Source organism: Sceloporus occidentalis, unplaced genomic scaffold (genome assembly GCF_023333645.1).
Source record: "Sceloporus occidentalis isolate IW3139 unplaced genomic scaffold, rSceOcc1.0.p SCAF_1, whole genome shotgun sequence".
Taxonomy (NCBI): Eukaryota; Metazoa; Chordata; class Lepidosauria; order Squamata; family Phrynosomatidae; genus Sceloporus; species Sceloporus occidentalis.
The window spans coordinates 318,609,419-318,631,949 of NW_028316981.1; the positions used below are offsets into that span (position 1 = coordinate 318,609,419).

Here is a 22,531-nt window from a genome sequence, read left to right on the forward strand (position 1 = left end):
CGGAAGGTGGTAGTATTGCCTTCCTTGGAAGTTTTTAAGCAGAGGCTGGATGGCCATTAGCCACAGGGGAAGGCTTGGATGGTGTCTTCCATGGCAGAAGGGATTGGATGACCCCGGGGGGGGGGGTCTCTTCCAACTCTAGGATTCTATGCTTCTATGTTTCTAGTACCCCCCCCAGCTGTTTTGTACCCCAAAATTCATGTTTCCTATGTAACCTAAGGAGGGGATTTTACAGGTGAAAGGGAAACAGCTGAGCTTTTTGCTGAGGCTGGTCATAATCATAATCATAGAATCCTAGAGTTGGAAGAGGGACCTCCCAATCCAACCCTATTCTGCCAGGCAGGAAGACACAATCAAAGCATCCCTGACAGATGGCCATCCAGCCTCTGTTTAAAACCCCCCAAAGAAGGAGACTCCATCACCCTTGGAGGCAGCAGCATCTTCTGCTGTCCAACAGCTCTTACTGTCAAGAAGTCCTTTGAAAACATTAGGATAGAGGCTTCAATGCTTAGGAAAGGAGAGACTTCAAGACTAGCAGGAACAGGTCCGTCTTTTGGCCAACTGGGCCTTCCTTGCCATCTGTCTAGATGTCCTCCCTTGCCCCCAGGTGCCCTCCTTTCAGTTTGTTCTGCGTTTTCTCAGACCTGTAAGCTCTTTCCTCCACTTTGGCGGCAAAAGGCACGCAAGGGAGTCCAATACCATTATTCAATATTAAGAGAGAGAGAGAGAGAGAGAGACGCAAAGCACAGAACAGAACAGCCTGAAGGCTCTTTCCTGCTTTTAAAATATACATGGGTGTTTGTTTGTCTGCTGGCAGGTACCGGGCAGGGCTTGCAAACAAAGCCACAGTGACAGCTTTGGGAAAGCTCCAGCAGTGCCTGGTTGCTGGCCAGCTCTTGGCTTGGCAACTCTTTTCAAGGGATGCATCAGTAAACAGAGAGAGACAAAGAGAGTGGCAAAGGGGGACCGGGAAGAACTTTTTGACTGCTGTTTGGCTTCCTGTTGCTTTAGGCGACTCTCTGGAGATTTTAAAAGACTCTTCTCTTGTAGTATTTGTTTTCATCCTGAGCTGCCTGGAGGGCCTCCCGTGGACCAACAAAGGCAGGATTAAAATTTAAATACCGATAAAAATAAGCCCGAGAACCTGCCCATGCATTCTCTGTCATCAGTCTCTGATGGTTGTGAACTCGCTGTCCTGGTTCTGCTGGAGCCCTGCAAGCAAGGCATGGCAGACAGACCCTCACTGAACTGGGGAACCCACTGCCACAAGGAAGGGTGGCAGCTGCCAACTTGGATGGTTTTGAAAGGGGACTGGGAGCCATCTGTGAGCAGTAGCCAGGATGGACACCAGAGTCTATTTTTAATGAGGCGTGTGTCCTATATTTTTAGTACGGTTGTTATGTATTGGTGTGATTTCCCATTTTGTAAAAATGAATTATATTTTAATGTGAAAGCTTGCCCTTTGTGTTTTAACTTTTTATTTCCAGGGTTATGGCCAGTGTGGCCCAGTGGTTTGAGCGTTGGTCTATGACTCTGGGCATATATAGGTCTGTCCCTGGCTTTCTACTCCACCAACGGCATCTGAGGAAGTAGACTTAAGTCTACGAAAGGTCATGCTGCCAACTGCTTTCTTTCAGTTAGTCTCAAAGGTGCTACAAGATCGCTCTACATTTGGGAGATCAGGGTTTGATTCCCAGCTCCACCATAAAACCCTTTGGGTGACCTTGAGCAAGTCACACTCTCTCAGCTTCAGGGGAAAGTGATGGCAAACCTCCTCTGAACAAATCTTGCCAAGAAAACCCATGCTAGGTTCAGCTTAGGCCTGCTGTAAATTGGAATTACATTGACAAGAAAATCCCATGATAGGTTTACTTTAGGATTGCCATAAATTGGGAATTACTTGAAGGTAGATAACAACAATTTCTTATGGTTTTATGCTGGAAGAAAGGCAGGGTGAAAACAAAATAAAATAATGAACACAAAACAGTGGGTTCAGTTGCACTTATGCCCTACTTGTGAGTTTCCCAGGACCAAGCATCTGACTGACTATGGAGCTTTAGACCCAGTGTTGCCAACAAGCCTCAAAGATAATTCCCCAAAATGTTTGTCCAAAACCCACTGAATCCCCCCAGATCACACAGAATATTCAGCCACAATTCCCGGAAAATTCCCATCATGTTAAAATGGCAGATGTTTTGCAAATAAACGTAAACATAATTGAATAAAAATAACTGTAACTTATTTCAACTCTCAAAATCACCATTGAACCAAACAAAGAATCTTTCAGTCCTTTAAAGATATTTATTTTGACATGAAGGGCGTTCAGGAAGCTTTGTGCCAAATAGAAATGTTTTAGGCTGCAACCGCACTGCAGAAATAAATCCAGTTTGACACCCTTTTAATTGCCATGGCTCAGTGCTAGGGAATCCTGGGAATTCTAGTTTTCGGAGACAGTTAACCTTCTCCCTCAGCAAACTCTGGTGTGACAACAAACTACAATTCCCAGGATTTCATAGCACTGGGCCATGGCAGTAAAAACGGTATGAAACTGGATTGTCTCTGGAGTGAAGATGCAGCCTGAGTTGGGTCCAAGACACACTGCAGAAATAATCCAGTTTGAGACTGCTTTAGCTGCCCTGGCTCAGTGCTAGGGAACCCTGGGAAGTGTAGTTTTGTGAGACATTTAACCTTCTCTCTCAGCAAACTCTGGTGTGACAATAAATTACAGTTCCCAGGATTTCATAACACTGGGCCATGGCAATTAAAACGTGAGTGAAGATGCAGCTTGAGTTGGGTCCAAGACACACTGCAGAAATAATCCAGTTTGAGACTGCTTTAGCTGCCCTGGCTCAGTGCTAGGGAACCCTGGGAATTGTAGTTTTGTGAGAAAGAGCTCTGGTGCCACAGTGAATTACAATTCCCAGGATTCCCTAGCACTGAGCCAGGAGAGTTAAAGAAGTCACAAACTGGATTATTTCTGCAGTGTTTTGGACCTTCGTTATTAAAAATGCTCAAGGTCCAATCCATACTGCAGAAATAATCCAGTTTGAGACCGCTTTAATGCCCTGGCTCAGTGCTAGGGAACCCTGGGAATTGTAGTTTTGTGAGAAAGAGCTCTGGTGCCATAATGAACTACAATTCCCATGCATCTGAGGAAGTACGCTTAAGTCTAGGAAAGCTCATGCTGCCAACTTTTCTTTCAGTGAGACTCAAAGGTGCTACAAGATCTATCTCTCTATCATCATCACCATTATTATTATTATTAAATCCAAATGCAGCTGAAGAAGTGGACTTAAACTGGCAACACTGATATCCTGTAGACTCATTCTTTGGGGCTGTGATCTGGAAGCGTGGAGGCAATTCCCTTGTCAAACCAGGGAATCCTGGGAATTGTAGTTTGTTGTGACATGTTGAGACACTGCTTTTACCGGCAGCCAGGGCTCCATGCATGAAATTCTGGGCTTGGTGGTTTGTTGTGCCCAGAATCCCATCATCGCAGGGAGCCTTGCAGTTAGAAGCAGTGCCAAAGTGGATTATTTCTGCAGTATGGATGGCAATGGAAAAGGGAACAAAAAGAGAGCCACAAAACAACATTCTGGGAAGACAGGGCAGGGATGCCAACTTACTAGGTGCTCTGCCCATGCTCAGAGGCATATTTAATCACTAACACACACACACACACACACACACACACACACTCAGGGACATCACATTCACATGATCACACAGCAGCCACTTTGCTTTCCCCTGGAGCCTGAATGCCTGAGGGGGGGGGGGGGCAATCACTGTCCTCTCTCTGATTGGCTGAAAACTGTTAGTGTAATTCCTCCAAACAGTTGGTTGGTTGGTTGGTTTGCTCTTGCTCCGTCCGTCCTCGCTCTCTCAGAGGGAGTCATTGAGAGAGAGAGAGAGAGAGAGAGTTTTTTCTCCAGCCCTCTCTCTGATTGGCTGAAAACTCTTACACTCCAAAGGGTTGGTTGCTCTGCAGCAGTCTGGAGCTGAATGGGCCAAAGTCGCAGAAAAGGCACTGAATTAGAGCCAGGCGTGAAAATCACACGAAAAGCTCTGAAAAGTCCCCGTTTTCGCGTGAAAGTCGCGAAATTGGCAACACTGTTTAGACCAGATCTCAGGAAAACAGCAGGGGATACATTCAATAAGTAAATAAATACTCAGCCCGATCCAGGAGGGCTAGGCTTATATTCTTATGACTTTGCTTTACACAAATCCTCAGCTGTTCCGCCAACTTTGCACAGAAGCCTAGAAGCCTAAAACTGTAGAGTCTTCAAGTGAGAAGAAATAATGCCAGCTTTGACTTTGGCAGAGTTGATTTATTCACCAATTTGAGTCATATGTTCTCTCTAGGAATCTCTAGGTCCTCCACAGCAACTGTGCCGGATGTTGACCATAGAGTTGCAATGGATGAAACCAGAACTCTACTTATTAAACATAACTTCGATCTTGGAGTTAGATGATGGGAAAAAAAATACTGCCGTATTTTATTACATCTAATAACAGCAGCAAGGATATTAGTTGCCAAAAAACTGGAAATCAGAAAACTCCCCCAATTTAGAAGAATGGATGCATAAAGTGAATGAAATAAGAGAGAGAGAGAGATTAACATTTATGGTTAACAATAAGAAGACAAGTGATGTAGAAAAAGATTGGCATCCAATCTTAGAATACTGGGCGGATATTTGGGGGATAAAGCAAAGAACTTTTAGAAAATTACAATAACAGATAATAACAAAGCAGAGACAAAATAAAAAAGAAGAATTGTGAAATCATTAAATAGAAGAGAAGAGGAAGAAAATAGGCATTATACTGGAGAATAGAGAGGATGAAGATAAGGAAAAGGCAATATAGTAGCTCCTCTGTTTTCGCAGGGAGTCCCATCTGGACCCCCCCCCCTGCAAAAATGGAAAATCACTGGTATTCAGTCCCCATTGGCTTGAATGATGCCATGTGCCCACAGGCACTTGCAGGTGCGTGCCATGGACACGTACCCCATTTTGTCCCTCCATTTGCCGCCCACGAACAGGCGAGGGACACAGATTTGAAGTCTGTGAAAATGGAGGGGTGACAGTAGTTTTATAAGTAATGATTCTGTAATGGATATTTACAAAAATAAGGAAAGAACAGAAATATGATAAAAATTGATAAGGGAACCAGAAGGGATTAAAAAGATGAAGTCTTTACAGGAACAGCAATGGAAGGAAGGAAGCACTAGAAAGAAAAGTTACAATAATGATGTAAACTTATGTTGAACTGTGTTTTTATTGTAGGAATTACACTTGTTGGTATTTATAGTTGTTGTAGTAGTTGTTAGCTGCCCTTGAGTCGGTTCTGACTCATGGGGACCCTGTGGATGAGGCATCTCCAGGAACCCCTCTCCTCCACTGAGTCTTGCCCAGATCCTGCAAGCCCTTGTCCACAATAACCCCCCTGATTGAGTCTGTCCACCTGGTTTGTGGTCTTCCTCTCTTTCTTCTACCCTCTACCTTTCCTAGCGTCATTGTTTTTTCTAGTGATCCATGCCTTCTCATTATGCAGCCAAAGTACAATAGTCTCAGCTTGATCATCTTTGCTTCCAAGGAGAGCCCTAGTCTGATCTGTTCAAGAACCCATTTGTTTGTCTTCTTGGCTGTCCATGGGATCCTAAGTACTCTTCTCCAGCACCACATTTCAAAGGAGTTGATTTTCTCTCTGTCTGCATACTTCACTGTCCAGCTCTCACATCCATACATGGGGATGATGGGGAATACAATGGCCTGAACTGTTCTGACTTTAGTGCTCAGTTGTATGTCTTTGCTCTTCAGTATCTTTTCCAGTTCTTTTGTACTGTATATACTCACGTATAAGTCTAGGAATTTTAGTCAAAAAAGTGACCCCAAAAACCTGGGTCAACTTATCCATGGGTCAATGTAAGTATTGTACTTTAACTCTTACATATATATAAAGGAACCATCCCCTTTCCCTGAATAGAGTGATAAAAGGTGAGAGCTTAGTCCATCCTGGGAGCACCAGAAAGAAGCATGGATCCCCTCTGCTTTCTCATCCATCCAGCCTTTAGGATGAGCACAAACAGTTATGTCTGCCAGAATTTTCTAAGTTCTTTGGCCTTGTTTTCCTTTGCTTCATTATTTAGATCCTTTGTTGCATGCCCCTAGGTTTTACCCTTGACTTATCCATGGGTCATATCAAAATCCATAATTCTGGCCCCCAAACCTGCCCTCGACTTATACATGAGGTTGACTTATAGTTGAGTATATATGGTAATTATAAAAAATAAAGTGATGGATGACCTAGGGATTCCTAGGGGAAACAATCTCTAGGCATATGTTGGTCCTCCAGTGTGGTTCCCTGGTCAAAGTGTCTTTGCTAGAGATGTCATTCTGCTTGCAGTGCAATCATGGCCTCTGTGGCCAGAGGATTTTGCATCCCTCTGGGGTGCTGTGGCAAGATGTTAAGAACCGATTGCCTACATTTCATCCCAGAGACAGACCCACGGGAGAAGGAGAGGGAGGGCACAGGAGGGAAAGTCAATCCTCCCTCCCTCCCTCCCTCCCTCTGGTTAAGTAACGGCAGACCCTAATTGCTTATTGCTGGTTACTAAGCTACGGGATGGCAGGAGCTTGGACACCCATCGATATATGAACCTTCGGCATGCAGCCTGAACAAGCTCATTCATTTCCAAGTGTGTTTATCTCCCTCCTTGTCTCCTCTCTGGGAAGAAAACATAATTATTATTTAAACGTGAGTTAATTCAGCCAAGGTGTGGATCAATAAAGGAGAATTATTCTTTGGGAAAAGAGAGGCCTTGGGAGGTGAAGGCAGGAAAAACATGCCCAGCCCTAGGAGAACTCAATTATGGTGAAGGGGCTCTGCAAAAGTAATGGAGGGGGACCCATTAAGGCCAGGTCAGAGGTGAACTCCAGCTGGGCCACCCAGCCCTGTCTCCAAAAGGACACAACCTTTGGCCTCTGCAGAAGAGGGCTAAAAACATGTTGGAGCAGATTCATTTGTCACATTGTCTGTCTGTGTTTCTGGTTTTACCCAGAAAGATAAAGGCTAGATTCCTGTTGGTGTCATATACTTGTGCAATATCCCTTTCACATGACAGTCTCACTTCTTTGGTATCTGTGTGATGGGTATTTTCAGTTCAGTTGTGAAACTCAGTGTGTAACCATTTCACATCAGCATAAATCCTATTGTTAGCTATGACTAAAGGAGGGTCATTGAATCCATAGAGAGCCAGTGTAGTGCAGTGTAGTGGTTTCAAGTGTTGGACTCTGGAGACTAGGGTTCAGTTCCCAACTCAGGGATGAGACCCGCTGGTTGACCGTGGGAATAGGGTTGCCATTTCACGGTGGTGGGCGGGACTTCCCCCCCTGGGGGGCGTGCCAGGTCCCGTCCCGCCCCCGACCCCACCCCCGGGTGGCTGCCCAACTCTGGGCTCCCAGGGCTGCTGCCTGCCTTCTATAGAGTGCTGCCTGTGAAGCATGGCTGGAGCAGCAGCAGGAGGACTGAACCCAGCAGGGGCGGGGTCTGCTGCACTGCCCTGCCTCTATTGGCCAGCCCTCTGCTTCCTTATTTGGGCAACATCCAAGCAGGGAGGAATTTACACTCAGGCAAGCTGCTTCCCCCCTTTCTCTTTCTCTTTCTCTTTCCCCTCCTTCTCTTCTTCTTGTTATTCCGTTTTTTTCTCCTCCTCCTCTTCCCCTCCTCTTCCTCCTCTCCTTTTTCTTCCTTTCTTCCCCCTCCGCATCTTCTTTTTCTCTTTCTTCCTCTCTCTAAGCCCCCCTCCTCTTCTTCTCAGGGGTCCAGGGCTTCTCAAGGCTTTGCCCCCATTAGAAAAGAAAAAAGGCTTTGGATCTGTCCCATAAATCCCTCCTAAGTTGAGACATACCTGGGAAAAAGAGGGGGCGAGGGGTTTGGGGGGGTTGGAGGGGGCAAGGAAAAGGAGGAAGGGGGGAATTGCTAAGAAGGCTTGGGAGTGGGAAATGTAGTTTGCAGTGGCACAAGGGACTGCCTGTGATCTTGCAAATGCTATGCCTGCTTGGGAGTGGGAAATGTAGTTTTCAATGGCACAAGGGACTGCCTGTGATCTTGCAAATGCTATGCCTGCTTGGGAGTGGGAAATGTAGTTTGCAATGACACAAGGGACTGCCTGTGATCTTGCAAATGCCTGCTTGGGAGTGGGAAATGTTCTTGTAGAATTTGGGGGGGGGGTGTTTGGCCAGAAAGAGAAGTACATTTCAGCCTTCTGTCTAGGAATAATGCCAAAATGTCCTCCATTTTGAGCATGCCTAAGAAACATGCATTTATATTAACATTTTTAAAAAAAATATCAATTTTTTCATGTGTCCTCCATTTTTTAAAAAACGTGTCCTACATTTGAAAATGTGGCCCTACATTTGTCCTACATTTGTCCCAGTTTGGAGGTCCTGCCTTATGGCAACCCTACGTGGGAAAGTCACACTCTCTGAGCCTTAAGGGAAGACAATGGCAAACCTCCTCTGAACAAATCTTGCCAAGAAAACCCCATGATAGGTCTGCTTTAGAGTAGCCAGAAATGACTTGAAGGCACACAACAACAACAGCAACAGCCTTCAGTGTATTCAGTGCTTTCTGCTAAGAAAGGGGTGGGCAGCCGCACAAAGGACAGAGGCAGCCTGGATTTCAAAGGAACTATCTCTTTCTGTTATTGCTAATGGAGTTTAAATTTTATTACTTGGACATTAAGGCCTTTTTGTCTCTCAGAGCTTACAGGGCCAGAAGGAATAGCCTCTGCCCGCCTGCCATCTCAACTCAGAACAACAATAACAATGTCTTGTCAAAATGCGTAGGCTGTGACACTAACACTGTCGTTTTTTCCTTTCTCCTGTATGATTTTTTAACAGCTTTGCCTGATGAAGAAGCCAGTGAAGCTGTGAAAGCTTGCATTATGTATTTTGTGCATTTTGGTTGGCCCCATAAAGGATATCACTGTTTTATGGATTCTGGATGTTGTTGTACAGTGCCTCCAATGCCCTACTTTATTCACTGGCATTGCAGAAACAATTTTTGCTCATTCCCCATGGTACCAGCAGGGAATAAGTAGGCATAGAGATGCCTATCCAGGTGCACAATGTCAGTGCTCAGCAAAAGGGAGCAGAAGCACAACCATTGTGTAATTACATGTGTGTAAATAGACACGGCACAAGCATGATGCAGATGTTCTCTGTCTTATTTGCTAGACTCCCAATAAATATGGAGAGAGAAAAATGCAAATGATGGGAATAAGTTCTGGTTTGCAGATCAGGAAGACATTGCTTGGCACAGGAATCCTGGTGTACAGACTGCAAAAGCTTTGCTTGAAGCCACAACTCTATATTGCAGATTGGCAACAGTTTGTTTTAAAAGTAGCAATTCCTATAATGATCCATTCTCAGCACGAAGCTAACAATTACAAATTATTTATTGAACCCCACTAATGATAAGTGAAACGCATTCATTTTTCAAATTAATGCTCCAATCTGGAGGGTAAACAGTTTGGCTATGTCACGTGCGAGGAAATCCCATCTGATGACCCAGTGATGAGATGGAGCATAACTTCATGCTCATGGAGCGGTGGTTGCACAACACTGCATGTAACTAAGTGAATTGCAGCACTGCAGAACTGAATCCACTATCAAGTGTACATGCACATCCCTGCGCAACATGCATGGCCATGTATGCCCAATGTGTATGTGCAACTCCAGGTCCACAACTTTAAACTAAGGGTGCATCTACACTAGAAATAACAACACAGTTTTTAAGTGCCATGGCTCCATCTGAATGAATCCTGGAAGTTGTAGTTTGGTGAGGCATCAGCACACTCTGGCAGAGAAAGCTAAAGGCCTTGTAAAATTACAAATTCCAGGACTCCATAGGATGGCATGTAGAACTTAAAGTGGTGCCAAAGAGCATTATTTCTACCGTGTAGGTCTACTATACATGTGGCTACTTCATATCAGGCAAAAATCACCACCTACTTGTATAAGGAAAAGTATGCAGGTGTAAGACATCAACAGGATTTAGTCTTTATCTGTCCTGTATCTCCCACCATTCAGCTGCCAAGGGAGACCTTGCTGGATTCTCACATTGCGAGAGAGAGAGAGAGGAAAAACATCTCTCTGTTTACTTTTTCTCCCTTACGCATGTAATTACTTCATCGTACAATTTTTAACATGCTTTTTAAAATCATCTCTGCCTTTTTAATATTTTAAATGTTTGGACTCTTGCGGTAACTTTTCCCATTTATCAGTGTGGACTGTTGGTTTTAGCTGTTATTTTTGTGAACTGATGTTTAGTGAGTTTTGTTTCAAATGACAAGGATGTTTTTAGTTGCTAAGTGTTTGGATCTGGTTCCTTGCAGCTTTGAGCTTCCAGGGGGAAAGCAGGATGCACATGCTTTAAAATAAAATAACATATTGTTATTTCACAGCTGACAAATCTTTCCAAAGAAAGAAAAAAGAAAGAAAGAAAGAAAGAAAGAAAGAAAGAAAGAAAGAAAAGCAAACATACCAGGAAGCATCTCTGAGGATGTATCTACATCACAAAATTAAAGCAGCTCGACACCAATGTAACTGTCTTCACTATCCTGCAGAATCCTGGGATTTGTAGTTTGGTGAGGCACTAGAGTTGTCTGACAGACCAGGGTGAACATGCCTCCTGATGTCTGCTGTCACCCCTTTGGTAGTGTCACCCAGTTCAGTCCACATCGCCTGTATCCCCCTCGTGACACCACTAGCATGATATTGCGGTTTGAGTGTTGGACCAGGAGATCAGGGTTTGAATCCCTGCTCAGCCATGGAAAGTCAGTGGGTGACCTTAGGCAAGTCACATTCTCTCAGCTTCAGAGTATGGCAGTGGCAACCCCCTCTGAAGACGCTTGCCAGGAAAACCCCACGATAGAGTCACCTTAGGACCACCATATGTTAGAATCAACTTGAAGGCATGCAAGAACAATAAAAAGGTCCCTAGGTCTCAGATTTCAACACAGAAACATCAAGAGATAGGACAATCTTGAACTGCCAACTCTACCCTAGACAGCAGGGACAACTGTTGTCTTCCAAGCCAGTAGTGTGGTAAATGTATCCTGGGGCTTAAAATACATATCTAAAATGTTGAAACCAATATCCAAATGGGTTCAGCTTCTTGGATAGTTACTTTACGGCTGAGATTGAACTCCAGAGTAGAAGCTCAATGACATGGTCATGACCAGCTGCCATTGCTTGGCAAAGGGAAGCAGCCTGAAGCATACATAGCAGAGGTTGAAGAAACCTGTGTGGTGTGTACATGTGTTTCCACTGTTGTGTACTTTGCAAGGGGGTATAAACAGACCGCTGTCTGGATGCTTCAGTAATTATAGAAAAGCACAGACTGGCCTGCTGAGATATGGGTTTCTATCACACCGGGCTTGTAAAGCACCACAATCTCAACAGTGTTAGAAATGCAAACATGCAGGGTTGGAGACGATCGTCATTGCACAGCTCTTCAAAAGTGAAATGGTGTGGCTACTATCCTGGCCTCTGTCATTCTCACAGCAGCCACTATAGCCTCACCTCCCTGCCCTAACCACTTCCCAGCATGCTTTTCTGTCTGTATTTATTTTCACTTTTAATTGTTGTTACTATTATTTATTTTTAGTGGCAGTGTGGCATAGCAGTTTCAGTGACTCGGGTTTGAATCCCCACTTGGCCACAGAAACCCACTGGGTGATCTTGGTCACATCCTCTCAGCCTCAGGGGACGGCCATGGCAAACTTCAGCTGAACAAATCTTCCCATGAAAACCTCATGATAGGTTCACTATAGCATTGCAAGAAGTCAGAAATGACTTGAAGGCACACAACAACAACAACAACAACATGTTTTTAGTGCAATTACAGGATCATGACAATCCAACAAGTAAAAAAAAGAAAAGAAAAGAAATTGAAAGGAGGAAACAGCTTGCTCAGGAAAAGCAAAGAGGAGCAGAATCTCACCCATTCACACCACTTGGCTACCTGCAGAGCAGAACTGCAGCGGGAGGAACTTATCATAGGTGAATTAATAGAGGAAAAGCAGCATGACCAGAAGGCATTGGTGGGTTTTGCCTGTCAGTGAGAAGGAGCGTTACAGCAATGGATGGATTACAGACCAGATACTGGACAGACACAGCATTGTGTGATAAGGTAGGGACACAGAATCTGCTATCCTATTCTAATTCGGCTTTTCAAGCCTGGTATGGTAAAGCTCTCAGATAAACCCTTTCATCATCATCATCATCATCATCATCATCATCATCATCATCATCTATTTCTTACCCACCTCTCCCAATGGATCAAGGTGGGAAACAAACACAAATAACATGACATAACACATGACATCAGTTTAAAAAGCATATAAAACCAAAACATATTAAAATCATTCAATAAATACAAGAATTCATAATTTAGAACTCATCTGGATAAGTCTGATGGAAGAGACTGGTCTTTATTGCTGTTTTAAACTCTCCAGCTCTTCTGGGAGGTCATTCTACAATCTGGGAGCGGCTGAAGGAAACGTCCTCGAGGGTCACACTTTTCAGGCTATTACAATAACATCCAAAATCCATAAAAGAGCAATATCTTTATTAGGTGAACCAAAATGCACAAAATACAAGATGCAATAATTGAAGAAGCTGGTGGAGCTTTGAAATAATGTGTTTTGTGCATTTTGTATTGCATCACGTATTTTGGATTGTATCGTGTATTTTGGATGACTCAATAAATCCCAAAGTTTTGGAGATTTTGAATCTTATTGTACTTTGCTACTCCTGGATAAGTTCTCAAGTCTAATTTTGGCTGAGTGAAGTAAACATCCCCGAGAGGACCTGAGAATCCATATGGGCCAATTAGACAAGCGAAGGCAATTCTAAGTAACCTGGACCCAAACCATGTTTCGCTTGTAATGGCAATAACTAACACCTTGTACATTGCCTGGCCAATGTGGCATAATCAATGGCTCGGAGAAGGAACTGCATGCATAATCCAACCATTGCATGGCTACTTGACCCCACACTGACAGCCACACAAACCAAGTCAACCAACATCTGCTACATGATGCAAACCCACTCATTCAAATGTGCCTTTCGTGCAGAAACTAGATACTCTGTGGCAGAGAGAAAAGGGGAGAGAGGGTGGCTACTTACCCAGCTGGCTGTGCCTCTGAACATAGCCTAGCACTGCTGCTGCTGCAAGGAGCACCCAGCATCCTGCCGACATGGGGAAAGCCATCTGTGGGAAGAACAGACACAGTCAATTAATTACATTATTTATTTATTTATTTAAAAAGGAACCTGGGGCTTATCATTTGTACTCCCACTGAACCTTGCCCCGCTGTTTCTACTCAAAGGCTGATGTCAGGAGATCAGTGGTGTCACTCCCATCTTAGAGTGTCACTCGGTGTGCTCTGAACCCCCTGCACCCCTCTAGTAACACCCCTGACTTCATGGACAACCTTGCTTCTACTTCAAGACAGTGGTGTTACTTCCAGGAGGGGCTTCCAGCAGTGGGCCCAAAAGAGCATGCCCCCTTGCCTTGCTGCCAGGCCCTGGCTTATCATGAGTAAAATAGCACATGGCAGGGAGGGGGGTGCTTTGGGCACTCTCCCCTCCCTGCCAGGCACAATTTTACTCATGAGTAAGCCAGTGCCTGGCAAGGGTTGGGAGTGCTCTGGGCATCTCCCTGTTACACAGTGGCATCACTAGGGGGGTACGGGAGGAGGTGTGTCGATCATACCAAGTGACACCCCAGAAGTGGGGTGACACCAGGCTGAGTGCACCCCCCTCCCTGCCACAGGCCATTTTATGCATGAGTAAGCCGGTCTCCTTCCTTGCTGGGAGTTGGCATATTCATGAGTAAAATGGCCTGCAGCATGGAAGGGCATGTTCTGGGCACTCCCCCCCCCCCACCAGGTGCTGACTTACTCATGAGTAAAATGGCCTGTGGAAGGGAGGTGTGTGTGTGGTCAGCCAGGTGTCACCCCTCTTCTGGTGCGTCACTCGGTGTGGTCCGCATCCCCTGCACCCCCAAGTGATGCCACTGCTTCCAGAAGGGAACTCAGGCATTCATAAGAAATCACCAAGATTCCAGACAATGTGAGTTAATCCAGAGACCGGAATTGAATTTGTGCCTTCTACCTCTTACTCTAACACAGGAAAGATCTGCAGCACTGAGTGTAACAGAGTTACATTTCCTCTTAATATGTTCTTCTTTGCAGTCTTTGCAGACTGTGTCCCTCCGTCCAGGTGGGAAATCATCCCCTTAGAGGTAGACACACCAGCAATTCATTCTGTGTATATAGCAATACTTTTTAAATGGCTGTACCTCTTGCAAGGACACTGCCATCATGTGTTATTTTGAATAAATAAGCAGTAAATCAGGACGGATCAAAACCACCACAGCAGTTGTGTAGAGAATGACCTTCTGTTGGGCATTTTTCTTCACTTATTCACTCTCTGTCACAGACATATCCTTGTGATGGTTTTGTGAAACCAACGTTTTCAGAAGAAAAGATGCTTCTTCTGCTTTGACGGAAAATGTCACCTTGGTTTTGCTAAAAGAAGGCAAAACAAAACACTTCGTGTCTAAATGTTTGACTTCATGTCAATTTGCAGCACTTCAAATGGGCTTCGCAGGCTTGCTTTACCAAAAAAAGAGAGCGAAGAATAATCTTTTACAAACTTATTCAGATTAAAAGCATCTGTCATCACAATGGAAAAGAGAGATGAGTGCTGGTCCTGTTGAAACAGATGGAGCATGCTTTTCAGGGTGCAGGATGATTGAGAAATGATCCAATATGGGGATGTAACCAGATACACACAGGGACACACACACTCACACACACCTCATATCCGCCAACATTTCACAGGCAAAGACTGGGACACATACAGTCAAAAAACATCAGACTGTGGCCAAGATGCTGAATATTATAAATGAGGATAAACACACAAACTAGGAGAGGATGCATCAGGTTGTTTGTGCCTGAGCCTCTTGGAAAGGGCATGGCTTTGCCTTCTCCTCTTCTTTTCCCTTCCCCAGTTGAATTAATCTTGCTGAATAAACTTTCCTGCTGGCAATCTGTACTGTTCTCATATCTATTTGGATGGGAGATGGGCTGTGCCTGTATGTCCACCAACAATTAAAACTGGGATATGCGTGGCCAAGCAACATCAAAGTGTGGTCAAGATGGCAAAAGGTATAGATGTGGAAGAGCACACGAGCGAGGAGAAGTTGGAGCAGTTTGCTTTTGCCTGAGCCTACTGGGAAAGGCAGGCTTATGCTCCTTCCTCTCCTCTCTCCATTGCTGAGTTAATGGCACACAAAATACTTTTGCACTTGGAATTCAGTTTGCAGCAACTGAAGGAAGACAAAGAGGAAATGTGAAAGGAGGAGAGAGAAACGAGAACATTTTAAAAGCAGCTGCAAAGTGGAACAGCAGAGGATGAACTGGGACTCTCCGTGCCAAACTGGCATAGTTTGAGGGTATGACACAGCCCTGAAAAGAGGTGAAGCTTATCACAATGGACATATCATCATCTTTGTATTCCTGCCTGGTGCCAGCTTTTACTAGAACTTGACAGGACATCAGGAGAAAATCCATACACATACCTCAAATTGCCTTTTGTGGCCTTCAGGAGCCACTGAAATCACCCATTTTAAAAATTACACAATTTTCAGCTCCAGCACTCCCAGAAAAGAGTGCCAGCATGTGTACTGGTTTGAGCATTGGACTATGACTCTGGAGACCAGGGTTCAAATCCCAGATCAGCCATGGAAATGCCCTGGCTGACCCTGGGCAAGTCATACTCTCTCAGCCTCAAAGCATGGCAATGGCAAACTAACTCAGAGCAGGTCAAGACAAGTTTTGTTTGTATAATGCTGAATAAACTAAAATAAAGTAAAATAAAAAATAAACATGCCACCCCCCCCCCCAACAACTAATGATAGGGTTGCCATAAACTGGAAATGACTTGAAAGCACCCAGTGAAGAAAAGTCTTGTTTGGGGGAGCAGAAGGTGGTCCCATCCTGGCGAAGTTGCTTACCTCTCATATTCATGGAAAGGGACACTCCCCACCTTTCCAGTCAAGATGGAAAGGGCCAGAGCCCCAAATCTATCCTCTTTGAAGCTTCTCCCAAGTTCTCCCAAAAACTCAACAAAGGACAGGGGAGATCTTAGGTGGCGGATCATGAGATGCAAATAGCAAAGTCACAGGAAGAGAGCAGAGAACCAAGGAAACCAGTCTCAGAAGAAGCATCACATTTGGAGAAACAACAACAACAACGACCACGGGTGATTTACGTATTTTTGCAGTGGATAACAAAGACATGAAAACAGGTACAGATTTTGTATCACTGGGCTCAGTCATTAATCAAAACAGCCGCTGCGGTCGAGAAATCAAAAGACTTGGACATGGAAAGACAGCTATGAAGGAAGGAGACAGAATCCTGGAGTGTCAAGATATATCACTGGACACTAAAATTAGGGTTGCCCCTGCCATCTCATTTTGTATAGAACAAATCAAGCTTGAGCTTTCCCTACAAGATGACTAAGGGTTCATCTACATTGTAGAAATAATGCAGTTCGACACCACTTTACGTGCTGTCGCTCCATCTGATGGAGACCTGAGATCTGTAGTTTTACAAGGTCTTGAGCCTTCTCTGCCCAAGAGTGCTGGTGCCTCACAAAGCTACACAGCTCAGGATTCTGTAGGAGGGAGCCTTGTCAGTTGAAGTGGTGTCAAACTGCATTATTTCTACTGTGTAGACACACACACTGAACCTCACATTATGAGCTGGTCTACAGCTCATAATTATTCACTTCTGATGATGGTGCACTGAAACATTGGAACAGCTGGGAGCTATGCTGTGCTTGGCAGGTGCTGCCCCTTTTATGCCAAATGGAATTAGCAATGGCAACTGGATGGGGCAGTCAAAGGGACGCAAAGACCAACTGGTGTTCAGTCTTTGTCAGGCAGCTGTAAATAAACAATTTGTTTAAAAGGCTAATTTATGGGTGGATAGGTGTGTTTTCTAACTGTTATAAGTACAAGATAAGAGCGGCAATGGCTGAGGGACAGAGAATGCATCTACACTGTAGGAATAATGCAATTTTAACACCACTTTAACTGCCTTGGGTCCATTCCACATAACAGCAACAACAACATTTATTTAGTTATTACCCACCTATCCCCATGAACTGAGGTGGAGAACAACAACAGACCAACAGACACACAACATCAGTTAACAACACGCTTCAATTTAAAAGCACAAACAAGACACATATATAGTAAAACAATCTACAGTTAAAATTGATCATTTAAAATGTACATTTAAATATCATCTGGATAGTCCTGCTGGAAGGCCTGCTTGTATGTAAAGCACTGTGTACATTTACAGCACTATAGAAAATAATAATAATAATAATAATAATAATAATAATAATAATAATAATAATATTGGAAGACACTGATCTTGAATGGTGTTTTAAAATTGGTGGCGTATTCAGCTGTTGAGTGTCTTCCAGCAGGTCATCCCAACAGGCTGAAGTTAAAGTCCTCCGGGATTTGGGATATGTGAGCACTCTTTCGCAGAGAAGGCTAAACAGCTTGTAAAACTACAAATCCCAAGATTCCCTAGGATGGGTCTGCAGCACATAAAGTGGTGTCAAACTGCCATATTTCTACTGTGTAGCTGCACTCTCAGAAAATCATTATGCTCTGGGCTTTTCTGGGCAATCCATATTTTGTGCAACCCTGGGATTTGCCTCATCCACAGAGTCACCCAAAAAATTCAGCACGGACCTCCATTACAGTATACCAAACAACAGAGCAATGGAATAACACTAACAAAGCTTTTTTTTTTTTTTTTGCATACTATAAAACTATATTACAAGCTTGACTATACATTACAGAAGCCCCAAATAGCATTCTTTCCCCACCTCCCATGCCCACTGTGTATGTGGAAGACTTTTTTTTTGGAAGAATTTTGAACAGCCATTTGCTGTATTGTATGTTCATCCACAGAGTCATCATGAGTTCTTGCGGTTGATTCAATGGTAGTTAACAAAAAATCCTACCACCTCTTCATCTCACCCAAGAGGTGCTTAACAGTGTACTGACCCATGGTCATCTGCCACTGCATCTCCATCATGTGGATCTGCTGCTGGAAAATAGCTGGGGGAGCACCTGAAGATTTCTTTTCATGGGTACAGAAACGGGCACTTGGCAGCCCTGTGCAAGGGCTGTGCCCTTTTGGGCATCCTATGAATCCTGCATCATTTTTCTCCAGAGGAAAATTACCATGGCTTCACCGCTGTGGATGCTGGATGCTGGAGTGGTGGAGAGGAGTGAGGGATTGGTGCATGACCTTGGGCCACACTGCTGACCTGGGATCTGCCTGGCATGCAAGGAATGATGTGGCAGCTGCCAGGCTGTGGGCTGCCCATCTGGCTGGGACCATGCTGTCAACGCTGTGCCATTTCTGGTTAAACAAAAGGAGTAAATAACTGATTGTTTAAAACCCACCAACTGACATCTGAAGACGTGAAGCTTAAATTGAGGGTGGCAGTGGAGAAGGGAACAGGATGGCTGTCTTTACAAAACCAACGAGCAGCTCTTGCAGTTTAATTTGTTGTGTTGAATGAGAGCTCTGGGTTAGCAGGTTGCGCACCTGATGGAAGCAAGAGCCAGCCAGAGGATTAGCGTTTCGCCAGAGGACATGAACAGCCTTGGGAACTCACTTCCTGGGGATATTGCAGCAGGGCCAGGCTGGCCTCTCAGAAGAGCTAAACCTGGGCTATCCTAGCTCTCATCAGAGGGGCAGAAGCTGGAATCTTTTTCTGGGACAGACAGTTCTTGCCATGTTCACAGCATGGTTTCATGCAGCTTCTTCAGTTCTGCCAGGGAACATTTTGAAAAGAAAGGCAGCCACTGGAGCTGTTGCAACATGCTCCCTTGTTGCAACATAACGTTGCAACACACAGTGGCTGTCTCTGCAATCCCAGGGGATCTGCAAGTAACACACTGTAGACAGGACAAATAGCTAAGCATCATTCAAGAAGCATGTGAAATGGTTAAACTTGGGAAACCTGACTTATGCAACCATGAACTGACACTACAGCCAAAAAGGTGCAACCCCACAAGAGTAATGTAACTTTACACATGTGTATGATGCCAACAGGATTCTCACCTAAACTGTTGTATCAGAAATGCAAGTCAGGTAACAGGCTGTTTGTTGCCTTGAGTCCCTATATTAGGAGAAAGGTGGGATATAATAATAATAATAATAATAATAATAATAATGGGCCTTAAGGTGCCTCCTGAACCAATAAGTGCAGAAAATGGAGATGAATTAGGAGAGTGAAATTGCACCAATATGTTCTAGACTAGAGGTGAATCTACACTGTAGATATAATGCAGTTTGACATCACTTTAACTACTGTACCATCCTATGGAATCCTGGGATTTAGGATATTTAGGCCATCTCAAAATATGATAGCCTCAGTTTAATGTCAAATTATCTCATCATAGGGTTTTAATGGTAAAAGATATTCAGGAGCGGTTTCACAGTGAAGTCGAAGGCTTTCATGGCCGGCATCCATAGCTTTTTGTGGGCTTTTTTGGGCTTATGTGGCCATATTCTAGATGAGTTTCTTCCTGATGTTTCGCCAGCATCTGTGGCTGGCATCTTCAGAGAAGATGCATAGTACTAACAAGTGTTAGCTATGGTATCTATGGTAGGATCTTCCACCAGTGTCACCCCCCCCCCCATAATGCTGCTGACCAGTATCTTTTTTTTTTTGTTGTTGTTGATAGAATTACCAGCTTGGTAGATGAAGGGAATGCTATAGATATAGTATATCTTGATTTCAGTAAGGCCTTTGACAAGGTTTCCCATGACATTCTTGCAAACAAGCTTGTAAAATGTGGGTTGGACAATGCAACTGCTAAATGGATTTGTAATTGGTTGACCAGCCAAACTCCAAGAGTACTCAGGAATGGCTTCTCTTGTTCATCCTGGAGAGAAGTGACCAGTGGGGTCCCACAGGGCTCTGTCCTGGGCCCAGTTTGCCATTCAACATCTTTATCAATGACTTGGATGACAGAATTGGGAGCATACTTAGCAAATTTGCAGATGACACCAAATTAGGAGGAATAGCTAATACCCCAGAGGACGGGATCAAGATTCAGAATGCCCTTAATAGATTAGAACCCACTCCCTCAGAGAGTGGTGGAGTCTCCTTCCTTGGAGCTCTTTAAACAGAGGCTGGATGGCCATCTGTCAGGGATGCTTTGATTGTGAGTTCCTGCATGGAAGGTGGTTGAACCAGCTGGTCCTTGCGGTCGCTTCCAACTCTATGATTCTATGATTCTAGATGTTTGGCACATTGAAGTCTGGCTCTTCAGCAAAATTGGTCTGATGTGGGAGACCCTACCAGCAACAGTGGCATGGCTGTCATTCCTTGGGTCACAAATAACCATTGTATCACTGGTTATTTGTAACTGACCTTCCCCCATAAAATAGTTTCTCACATTCCTATTTAGACAGCAGCCCTGATGATGGGACAAATAGCCAATTCTGGAAATGCAACACGGCTTGAATGTGGCAGAGGGATCTGGAGAAATCTTGCTAAATTACTCATCCTTGATGAGACAACCTGTTGAGAGTTCATTAACCCTCCAGAGATTTCTCACCTCCAGCTTGTGTACAAGAATAACACATTTCTTCTTGTTGTCAAGTTCCCTGCAATTTTTGCATAATGTCCCTTTGCAAAACTGTGTTTGTTTTTTTCACTCAGTGAATCAGAGAATGTAGCATGAAAGACAGACTGGTTGACTGATGGAACAGATGCAAACAAATTGTTTGAAGTTTCTGCTTTTGAAAAGTCACCAAGCCACCAGCTTTATAATTTGCACAAATGTCACTGTTGTGAATGTGAAAAGCAAAATGTCTGACTGTCTCATAAATAAGGAGGGGGAAATTTGTTCTCTTAATCTTGCATATGAGACTGAGACATGTGAGAATCTAAGTCCTTGATCCAACAGAGCCTCATTGCAACTTTCATCTCACTTCTCACAATTTTGGAAGACTATTTGGAGTTTCAAGACTTATCCTGTGCAAAATTCACATAAGATATTTTTTGTACAGAAAACAGCACTATTTGTCCAGGGAACAGCATTTTCTGTGCATTATTTCAACCGAGCTAAGTTTGAAACGGAACATGTATAAGAAATGGAAAAAGGGGGAAATCACGAAAAAGGAATTCAAAGAAATAGCAGGCATGTGTAGGGGTAAAGTCAGAAAAGCTAAAGCGCAGAATGAACTCAGGCTTTCTAGAGAGGTTAAGAACAATAAAAAGGGCTTTTTTGGATATGTCCGCAGCAAGAGGAAGAAGAAGGAAACGGTAGGGTCACTGCGTGGAGAAGATGGCAAAATGCTAACAGGAGATAGAGAAAAGGCAGAATTACTCAAGACCTTCTTTGCCTCAGTCTTCTCAGAAAAGGCAAAGGGTGCTCAACCTGAGGATAATGGAGCAGAGGACAGAATAGGGGAATTTCAGCACAGAATAAGTAAGGAGATAGTAGAGGAACACCTTGTTAATCTAAATGAATTTAAGTCTCCGGGACCAGATGAACTCCATCCAAGGGTATTAAAAGAACTGGCAAAAGTAATATCGGAGCCATTGGCAATCATATTTGAAAACTCCTGGAGAACAGGAGAGATCCCAGCAGAATGGAGGAGGGCAAACGTTGTCCCCATCTTCAAAAAGGGGAAAAAAGAGGATCCCAACAATTATCGTCCAGTTAGTCTGAGATCAGTTCTAGGAAAGATTCTGGAGCAGATCATTAAACAGAGAGTCTGTGAACATCTAGAAGGCAATGCCATAATCACAAAAAGTCAACATGGGTTTCAGAGAAAGAAGTCATGCCAGACAAATCTAATCTCCTTCTTTGATAAAATTACCAGCTTGGTAGATGAAGGGAATGCTGTGGATATAGTATATCTTGATTTCAGTAAGGCCTTTGACAAGGTTTCCCATGACATTCTTGCAAACAAGCTTGTAAAATGTGGGCTAGACAAAGGAACTGTTACATGGATCTGTAATTGGTTGACCGGCCGAAGCCAAAGGATGCTCAGCAATGGCTCCTGTTCATCCTGGAGAGAAGTGACCAGTGGGGTCCCACAGGGCTCTGTCCTGGGCCCAGTGCTATTCAACATCTTTATCAATGACCTGGATGACAGAATTGGGAGCATACTTATCAAATTTGCAGATGACACCAAATTAGGAGGAATAGCTAATACCCCAGAGGACAGGATCAAGATTCAAAATGACCTGAATAGACTAGAAAGCTGGGCCAAAGCTAACAAAATGAAATTCAACACAGAGAAATGTAAGGTATTGCACTTAGGGCGGAAAAATAAAATGCACAGATATAGGATGGGTGACACCTGGCTGAATGAAACTACGTGTGAAAGGGATCTAGG

At 44.0% G+C, this 22,531-nt stretch overlaps 1 protein-coding gene across 6 annotated transcripts in view; it reads right to left on the reverse strand.

Annotated features, from left to right (window-relative positions):
• The window catches only part of CNTFR (ciliary neurotrophic factor receptor), a 558,243-nt gene that overhangs the window by 243,827 nt on the left and 291,885 nt on the right, over nucleotides 1–22,531 (reverse strand). For all 6 annotated transcript variants that reach the window (XR_016277980.1, XM_089498469.1, XM_089498443.1 and 3 more), the window contains one exon: nucleotides 13,194–13,278. Coding sequence is in view for 5 of the 6 variants with exons in the window: in XM_089498469.1 (XP_089354595.1) it covers nucleotides 13,194–13,278 (85 nt within the window). In the remaining variant the exon portion in view is untranslated. The remainder of the gene's footprint in view (nucleotides 1–13,193; nucleotides 13,279–22,531) is intronic.